The 9,803-nt window shown below is 56.5% G+C and overlaps 1 protein-coding gene across 1 annotated transcript; it reads left to right on the top strand.

The window, feature by feature from the left end:
* The first annotated feature begins 245 nt into the window (after window positions 1–245).
* GLI1 (GLI family zinc finger 1) lies at window positions 246–9,314 on the top strand. The gene is made up of 11 exons (XM_008498823.2): window positions 246–333; window positions 499–594; window positions 1,755–1,950; window positions 2,324–2,486; window positions 2,582–2,683; window positions 2,814–2,954; window positions 3,507–3,656; window positions 4,091–4,255; window positions 4,816–5,052; window positions 6,023–6,302; window positions 7,024–9,314. Exons 1-11 carry the CDS (start codon window positions 246–248, stop codon window positions 9,258–9,260), a joined length of 3,855 nt encoding a protein of 1,284 aa, XP_008497045.2. The 3' UTR covers window positions 9,261–9,314.
* The last annotated feature ends 489 nt before the right edge of the window (window positions 9,315–9,803 follow it).

The raw sequence follows: 9,803 nt of genomic DNA, 5'->3' as shown, positions 1-9,803 counted from the left end.
CTCTGTGCCCAGGGATGCTCCGTGCCCACGGGTCCGGCTTTGGACCGGGCGATCCCGCTGCGCTGCGGCTCCCCCTGGTGGGCCCGGGTCAGCGGTGTCCGAGATCCCATCTCAGCCCAGTTCAGCCCAGCTCAGCCCAGTTCAGCCCAGCTCAGCCCGGTCCTTGTTTCCTCAGGCCCCGACCGGCTCCAGCCCCTCAGCGAGGTCCAGATGTGCTCCTGAGCCCGGCCCTGCCCCGCCGCGACATGTTCAGCCCCGTCAGTCCCCCTGTCACCAGCTACCCCGAGCAGTGCTGCCTGCGCCCACCCTATGGACCAGCCCCTGGGCCACAAGGTTGGTCCTAACCCCCTCGTCCTGGTCATGGGTGGGACTCTGCCACAGGTTCAAGCTGACTTCAGAGCCAGTCCTTGGGTGCAGGGATGCTCTGGGGATTTATTGTCCCCCCCATGTGCCACCCACCCTAAGATGTCTTCTTGTCTTCCTCCTTTACCCTGCCAGGACTTGATTTCCCCCTGTGCCATCAGTCAAACCCCATGAGCAGTCACCGAGGTTATGGGTTGGTGCCAGGAGCTGAGCACCCAGGCAGTGGTGATGGTAAGTGCCTGGTCATGGGGCAGGTAGGGGCTCTGCAAAGGGTTTAGGCATCTCCTGGGCATCCTGTGTGAGGAGTACAGGTGTGTGTGATGAGGGGCTTGGGCACTGATGGGAAGCAGTGACACTTGTGAAGAGGGAGGAGGCTGCTGGGGCTTCAAGTATTTCTCCTGGAGCAGTGATGCCTGTGTGAACAAGAGGAATTGTGGTGGCTGTGGCTAAGGGGTACTTTTCCTGGGATGATAGGAGCTGTAGTAGGGAGTAGGTGTGTGCCATGGGGCTCAGGTGCCTCCTAGGAACGTTGATAGCTGTGTTAGCCTTGGCACAGCCCAAAGTCAGCAGCAAGGAGAAACTGGGAGACCTGAAGCTGGAGAGCAGCCCTGCAGAAAGGGATCTGGGGCTGGTTGTTGGCAGGAGAGGAGCCAGCAGTGTGCCTTGGCAGGTGAGGGCAAACTGGGCTACATCAAACAGAGTACAACCAGCTGGTGAAAAGAGGTGATTATTCTGCTGTATTCAGAGTTGGTGTGGCCTCCCCTTGAGTGCTGTGGGCATTTCTGGGCCCCACGTTTTAAGAAAGATGTGAAGGTCCCCAGGTGCATCCAGAGGAGTGTAAAAGAGCTGGTGGAAGGGGTTAGAAGGCATGTCCTATGAGGAGTGGCTGAGGAGTTTGGGTTTGTTCAGTTTGCAGAAAAGGAGGCTGAGGGGCAGCTTCATGGCTCTCTGCAGTTTCCTGAGGAAGAGAAATGGAGAGAGATGTGGTCTCTTTTCCCTGATATCCACTGGTAGGATGCATGGGAAGGCTTAAAAGCTGTTCCAGGGGAGGTTTAGACTGGATGTTAGAAAGTATTTCTTTACTAAGAAGGTGGAACAGGCTTCCAGGAGGAGTGGTCGACTCCCCAAGCCTGTCAGTGTTTAGAAGGCATTTGGACAAGGCCCTTAATAACATTTTAACTTTTGATTTGATCAGGCAGTTGCACTATATGATCACTCTAGGTCCCTCCCAACTGAAATACTTCTATTCTATTCAAATCAGAAGCTAAGTGCCACACTCAGGGTACTCCTCCAAGCTCCAAAGCACCAGGCTTGTGTCCTCGGGGGGGTTTCTTTAGCCTCTGAGTACCCACGCTGAGAGGAGTGCCCCCCACTCTCTGCTGCCATCCCAGGCTCCCGGTACTCAACGCCCCGTGGTGCAGGCAAACTGGGCAAGAAGAGGGCTCTGTCCATCTCCCCCCTGTCAGACTCCAGCATTGATCTGCAGACCGTGATCCGCACCTCACCCAACTCCCTCGTGGCCTTCATCAACTCCCGCTGCACCTCTGCCACTGGCTCCTATGGCCACCTCTCCATCAGCACCATCAGGTGGGCACCAGACCCCAGAACCCCTGGCATGAGTGCAAGGCTCTCAGTCTGGTAACCTGAGTGCCAGTTCCCTACGTGGGGAGTGCCCGAGGGGAGGGATGGGGAAGGTGGGAGCAGCGTGGGGTGATGGGTGTGGAAAGGTGGGAGCAGTGTGGGGTCATGGGTTGGGAAAGGTGGGGGTAGGTTGGGGAAGGTGGGAACAGTGTGAGGTCATGGGTTGGGAGCAAGAATGGGGTGATGGGTTGGGGAAGGTGGGAGCAAGAATGGGGTGATGGGTGTGGAAAGGTGGGAGCAGCGTGGGGTGATGGGTTGGGGAAAGTGTGTCTGGGGTCCCCTGGTGGTGTCATCTGCACATCCCTCGTGCTCTTTGCAGCCCATCGCTGGGGTACCAGAGTCCACTGGGTCAGCAGAAGGGCCAAGGCCACCTGTACAGCCACACAACACCCCCACCACCATGTACCTCCCATGAACACTCATCCACACGCCCAGGGTTACTGCACCATGGCCCAGCTCATGGCACCCTCAAACACTGCCAGGTAAGGGGGCTTTGCATCCACGTTACCAGCACAGCCTAAATGGGCAGTGGGCATCTCTGGACTGACAGATTTCCACTTTCCCTCTGCCCTGGCAGCAGCTAAAGCTGGAGTGGAGCCTGAGCAGCCCTCTGACTGCCAAATACCCAGAGGAGGGACCTGAAGGTGACATATCCAGCCCAGCTTCCACGGGCACTCAGGTACTTCCGAGGCCTTGAGACCCCTCCAGCTTTCCCAGGTCTCTACACTCCTTCCTGGCACCACTCCAAGCAACAGGCAGCACGAAGAGTTGTACCTGGGAGTGCTCATCTGGCTCTGCTCCTCCCCCAGGACCCCTTGCTGGGGATGCTCGATGTTCGAGAGGATCTGGAGAAGGAGGATGGGAAACCTGAGTCTGAGACTGTGTATGAAACCAATTGCTACTGGGATGGCTGTGCCAAGGAGTTTGACACACAGGAGCAGCTGGTGCATGTGAGTTGGGTGTTGCTTGGGTACAACCTGCCCTCAGGCTGCTGGCTGACATCCCCATGTGTCAGCCCTCAGCTCCAACTCTGACTGTCCTGCTCTGAGCCATTCCCCTTGCCTTGGGAACTCATCAATATGTTGGAAATTGCCCATAGGAAGGGACGGGCACTCTCCTCTCCTTGTGGGCAAGTCTTTTGTGACCCACCCATACTGTGTCCCATGGGTGACACCAATTCTGGTCACCCCTGGGGTAGCTTTCCTGTACCACTGTTCCATCCTTGGCTCTTTATCTCCCTCCAGAGACTCCAACTCTCCCTTCACAACCCTTGAGTGCTGGGTCTTCTCCTGCTCCTCCCAAAATAACTCCCAGCCATCTCCTGTATCCCCCGCCTCCTCCAAACAACATCTTCCCACTGTTTCCCCCAACCCGTTGTGCTTCCACCCACCACCCCAGTCCCTGGGTGTCCATTTCTCCCTGGTGATCCTCTCTTAAGACACCTGCATCTCCCTGACCCCTGATGCCTTCCAGTGTCACCAGTGATGTCCCTCTCTTCTCAGCACATCAACAACGAGCATATCCACGGGGAGAAGAAGGAGTTTGTGTGCCACTGGGCAGCCTGTTCCCGGGAGCAGAGACCCTTCAAAGCTCAGTACATGTTGGTGGTGCACATGAGACGTCACACGGGCGAGAAACCTCACAAGTGCACGGTGAGAGATGGGAGGAGGCTTTGCAAAGCCTCCCCTAAGCTCTGGTGCCTTGCACCAGGGCAGGGTAAACCCCCCAACCCCCCCTTCCATCCCTACCTGGTGTCTGGCATCGGTGTGGGGTAGGGAAAAAAAGGTGGGGCAGACAGGGTGGTCAGAAGCATGGTGGTAGATGATGGAGTTGGGTTCCTGTGTGCCCCGTGGGATGGCAGAGATGAGCTGGAGAGGTGTGGATCAGTTTGGGTACAGCATGGCCAGGGAAGTGGCACGAGAAGGGTCAGAAGGGGAAAGGGCTGTGGGGTAGGGTGAGGTCAGGCAGGAGTGTTGGGTGATGGTTGGGAGGGCTGGAGCCTACCCATGGGGGATGGGTGGTGGGTATGTGGGGTAGAGGGTGTGCTGAGGGTCTGTGGGATGTTTCACCCTGCTTGCCTGCACAGTTTGAGGGCTGTAACAAAGCCTACTCACGCCTGGAGAACCTCAAGACCCATCTGCGCTCACACACGGGTGAGAAACCCTACGTGTGTGAGCATGAAGGTTGCAACAAAGCCTTCTCCAACGCTTCTGACCGGGCCAAGCATCAAAACCGGACTCACTCCAATGAGGTACAGACCCCTCCTGGACTCATTGCTCCCTTTTGGGCTCCCCAAATACCTCCTGACCAGTCCTGTACTCTGCAAACTCTCTGCATCTTTTTTTTTTTCTTTTTTTCTCTTTCTTTTTTTTTCTTCTTTTTCTCTTTTTTCTTTATTTCTTTTTTTCCCCTTTCTTCTTTTTTATCTTCCTTTCTTCTTTTTTCCTTTCTTCTTTTTTCCTTTCTTTTTTCCTTTTTCTTTTTTTCTCCCCTGTGTGCCCAACTCTGTCCTTGTGTGCTCTAATAACACCTGACCCCCAGCTCCCTTCCTTGCTCACCTGCAGTTCTGCTGGGTCCCTTTACACCCTGCCCCACTCCCATGGAGCTCCATCCTTGCATTCTTCCTCTTGACTCCCTATAATCTCCTCTAAGTCCCTGCTGCAGCACCCAAGAGGTTCCAAAGACCTCTTTGATCCTTTTCCACCTGTGGTTCCCTCAGTCCTTGGGGACCTCTTTGGGGACCTCTTGGGTACTTTGTTGGAAGGGGTCTCTAGTTGGAGCTAAGACCCTTCTTTTTCTTTCCCCTGGCAGAAGCCTTATGTCTGCAAGATTCCAGGCTGCACCAAACGTTACACAGACCCCAGCTCCCTCCGCAAACACGTGAAGACAGTGCATGGCCCTGATGCCCACGTCACCAAGAAGCACCGTGGGGACATCGTGCCGGGCCGTGCGCTGCCCGTCCCCAGCGGAGCCCCAGACATGAAGCAAGAGAAAGATGCTGAGGGCAGGAAGGATGATGCCAAACTCACAGTTCCTGATTTGGCCTTGGTAAGGAGCTGGGGAGGAGGTGGAGTGGTAGAGGGAGACCTGGACAAGAGTCTTAGAGGTCTCAGTTTATATAGAATTGTAGAAAGTGAAGCATTGGGAGGGACCTTGAAAGATCAGAGTCCAACCCCCCCTGCCCAAAGCAGGGTCACCTGGAGCAGGTCACACAGGAAGATGTTTGGATGTCTCCAGGGAAGGAGACTCCACAACCTCCCTGGGCAGCCTGGGCCAGTGCTCTGTCACCCCCACAGTGAAAAAAATTCTTCCTCATTTTTACATGGAGCTGCCTCTGCTCCAGTTTCTAGCCACTGCCCCTTGTCCTGTTGTTGGTCACCCCTGAGAAAAGTTTGATTCCATCCTCCTGGCTCTCCCCCTCTGCATATTTATAAACATTGATGGGGTCACCCCTCATTCTCCTCTTTAATCATCCTCCTTTAATCATCTTGCTGCCTCTGTGCTGGACTCTCTCCGGCAGTTCCCTGTCCTTCTGGAACTGGATACAAGATTCCGGATGCAGCCTCACCAGGGCAGAGTATCGGGGGAGGAGAACCTCTCTGGACCTACTGACCACCCCCCTTCTGATACACCCAGGATGCCACTGGCCTTCTTGGCCACAAGGGCACATTGTTGGCTCATGGTCAACACCCAGCACCCATTCACCAACACCCCCAGGTCCCTTTCACCCACGCTGCTCTCCAGCAGCTCAGTCCCCACCCTATACTGGTCCCTGGGGTTGTTCTTTCCCAGATGTAAGACTTTACCCTTGCTTTTGTTGTAATCCATTCAATTTCTCCCTGCCCAACCCTCCAGCCTATCGGGGTCCCTCTGAAATGTCACCACAGCCTCCTGGGGGCTCGGCCACTCCACCCCAGTTTTGTGTCATGGCAGGATTGTCACCTCCACATCTGGCAGGGTACTTGGTGGATCTCTGACCCTGTTTTCTTTGGTTGATATTTTGGGTACCCCTCCTTAGAAGCCACAGCCCAGTCCAGGTGGGCAATCGTCATGCAGCAGCGACCACTCCCCCCTCGGCAGCACCACCAACAATGACAGTGGGGTAGAGATGGCTGGAAACGCGGGTGGGAGCTACGAGGACCTGTCCACCCTGGAGGATGTGGTGCCTGGTGAGCCCATGGGCACCTCGGGGCTCATGGCCCTCCACAAGCTGGAAAATCTTCGCATTGACAAACTGAAGCAGATGAGGAAACCATCCACGACCAAGGGCCTGAGTTTGCCGGCCATCCCTGGAGCTGGTGAGACTCTGGGGCCTCCCATCTGGTGGTGGGGCTGGTCCTGTGGGTGCTGTGTCAAGAGACATCAGATTTCCACTAATTAGTGACCCTGTGTTGCCATCTTTGGCCTTGATGATCTTAACCTAATGGTCTTCCCAACCTATATGATTCTAAATGGTCTTCAACCCTTCCAGTTGCCACCACTTGAATCTCTCATAGCAGCACTGATGGAAGAGGCCCCATCCTGGTGCTGGAAGAATCACAAAAATGTTTTAAGTTGGAAGAGACCTCCAAGATCATCCAGTCCAACCTTTGACCAGCTCCATAATCTAACCACTAAACCATGGTCCAAATGCCTTTTTAATACCTCCAGAGATGGTGCCTCCACCACTGTCCTGGGCCATCCCAATGCCTGACAACCCTCTCAGTGAAGAAAAGGTTTCCTAACATCAGCCTAAACCTCCCCTGGAGCAGCTTCCATCCATTCCCTCTGCTCCTGTCCCATCCCTCAGGAGGAGAGCCTGGTTCCCTCCTCTCCAACGTCCCTTGAGGAGGCTGAAGAGAGTGATGAGGTCCCCTCTCACCTCCTCCAGACCAAACAACCCTCATCTGCCCCTCAGGGTGCTCCAGGCCATTCCAAAATGAAAGTCAGGTCCTTCTCTGGACACTCTGCTTGTGTCCGACTGTTGGTACCACTCTCTTCTCCAGTGCCCTGATACAACTCCTCCTTTTTATTCCTCAGGCCCACCCGGGGAGGTGCCGGTGCTGTCCCTGCAGCCCCCGGCCGCCTCTCACCGCCGCGTTGCCGAGCTCTCTGTGGCAGAGGTTGCGGTGCCGCCTCGGGAGCGCCGGAGCAGCAGCACCAGTACCGTCAGCTCAGCCTACACCGTCAGCCGGCGCTCGTCCCTGGTGTCCCCTCACCTGGCAGCACCGTGTCTGGGGGGTGAGGCAGGGGCAGTGCCCGGCCCCGGGGATGGTTACGACCCCATCTCTCCAGATGAGTCGCGACGTTCCAGCGATGCTGGCGGAGCTCTGCCGGCTCTGGGCAGCCTCACCCCTGCCCAGCGCTACCGTCTCAAGGCCAAATACGCCGCGGCCACGGGTGGGCCACCCCCCACCCCCCTGAGTGCCACGGAACGGGTGGGGATGGGTGGAGGTGGCCACGGCAGCTTCCCCGGGGACTACCTGGGGCCGGCTGAAAGCCGCTTCCTCGCCAACGGGTTGCAGAGGAGGCACAGTTCCAATGAGCACCCTGGTTATGTGGGAAGCCTTTCCCCTCACCTGGTGCCCGGGAATGGTGGGCGCCGAGCCAGCGACCCCGCCAGGACCACCCCGAACCTCCCTGCTGTGCCCAAGGTTCATCGCTTTAAGAGTATGGGGAACGTGAATGTGCCAGGCGTGGGCAGAACTGCTCTGCAGCCCTTGGGGGGTTCCGATGCCAACCTCCAGCACCATGTCTTCTCCCCACATCCACCCAGCATCAGTGAAAATGTTTTTCTGGAGAGCGTGAGCTCTCTAGAAGGCTCTGGCTCGGAGCCTGGCTTGCTAGAGATGGAGCAATACTTGAACTGCCCAGTGGAAAGCTTCCCATGCCACGATGGGGAGCATCAGTGTGAAGGGCTCTATGGCAGCGCCCACCGGACCATGGGGGGGATGCAGCTGAACCCGGGGGGACATGGGGACATGGAGGAGGGGTTGCTTCAGTCTGAGTTCTCCCTCCCTCAGTGCCAGATGAACCAGCACTTCACCAGTATGCATTCTGGCAACGGAATCATGCCAGCTCCTTGGAATGAACCCACTCAAGGCAACCTGGAGATGAGTTCTGGGCAGTCAAGTGTCAGTGCCCGGCCACGTTGCCACCATCAGAGTATGGAGTACCAGCTGCCCAGTTCTTGTGGGCAGCAACCCAGGCTTGTGAGCTCATGCCAGGCCAGTGGATTTCCTGGGGTGCAGCGACTCAACCGCCTGCAGATCAAATCTGAGCAGAGATACCCAGCACCTGCCCCAGCACTTGCTCCCTGCCAGAACACCAAACTTGCTGGGCCCATGCAGGGTCCTGCCTCGTTTGGCCAAGCCCTCAACGTAGGGCTCGGTGGTTTCCAGCCTGAGGAACAGGCACCTCTGAGTTACATGGGCATGTTGAGCCCCTTGAGCCCGGGCACTCGGAGAGTCCAGACACCCAGCAAAGAAGTGATGGTCCGGAACTACGTGCAGGCCCAGCAGGCTCTGATGTGGGGAGACCAAATGGCCTCAAAAAGAGGGGAAGCTGCCATGGGGCTCGGCAGTGAAGCTGGGCAGTGCCAAGCCATGCAAGCACCACTGCCCCTCAGCCCCAAGTACTCTGGTTACCAAGCCAAACCCGATCACCTGCAGGGGCTGCCAGAGACCAAACACCTCCTCAGTGCCCCTTGCTTCAACCCAGAGATGGTGCCACATCCACCTGGTGGCCCTAAGCCACCTGGTCACCAGAACACCATGAACTACATGGGCAACCTGGCTCAGCCAAGTCATTCCTATGAGGGAGTGGAACCCAGCACCCAACGTCTCCATCGTTTGCCTCCCACCCACCTCACACACGAGGGTCCCAGCAGTGCCCTGCTGCAGTACCCAGGTCAGGGCACACATATCCAGGTGGACAAAAGTGGCCATAAACTGCCAGGCCAAACAGCAGGAAGCTGTGGAGATCCCAGGCATTCCAGTCGGAACTTGGAAGGATTCAAAGACAGCTCGTGTTATTATCTGGATTCAGGGGAGCAGGTGGCCAACAGCCTGGACTCCTTGGACCTGGAAAACACACACCTTGACTTTGCTGCCATTATGGAAGATCCAGAGACAACTGCACTGCTGCCCGGGCCCCCAAGCCCTTCTGGTGGCCTCCTGCTGCCTGCATCTGGTGGTGCCAACATGGCTGTGGGCGACATGAGCTCCATGTTGAGCACTCTGGCAGGGGAAAGCCATTTTCTCAACTCCTTGTCTTAATTAGGAGTTACCAGTCAGAAGGTGGACACGTCTGCAGACACACGGGTGGGCCTAAACCACATCTGGGCAGAGGCATGAAACTCTTCTAATGCAGAGTTATGGCCAGTGTAGGGGCAGGGATGGGGAGAAAGACCCCTGGAGTCCTCCCTTCTGAATGCATTGGGCTTTTTTGCAGGGAAGGAAATGTTGCTGTGTCCCAGACACAGCCACAACCTGATCAGGCACTTCAGGTCACCTCTGGTGCAGGGAACTGGTTTTACTGAGCCATTCCAGTACGAGAAAACTCTCCCTGCCTCCTCTGAACCAGGTGGCCCTGCAGTCTTCATGTTGAAACCAAAGAGTTCCACCCTCCCCAACCCTATGGGCAGGCCCCATCCCTACATTCCCACTGCACACACTGCCCCAACCCTCAAAAAAACCCCCAAACCCTTAAATCACAGTCTTTCTCCTGACAACAGTCACTCCTTGATTGGCAAAGCCATCTGCCTTGCTCAAGGAAGCAGCAGCAGGAGGTGATTCTCCACCACAGGGATGGTGGTGAGT

This window comes from Calypte anna, chromosome 33 (genome assembly GCF_003957555.1).
Source record: "Calypte anna isolate BGI_N300 chromosome 33, bCalAnn1_v1.p, whole genome shotgun sequence".
Classification (NCBI taxonomy): Eukaryota; Metazoa; Chordata; class Aves; order Apodiformes; family Trochilidae; genus Calypte; species Calypte anna.
The sequence above is the reverse complement of the archived record's forward strand: the minus strand, read 5'-3'. Positions and strand labels throughout refer to the sequence as shown.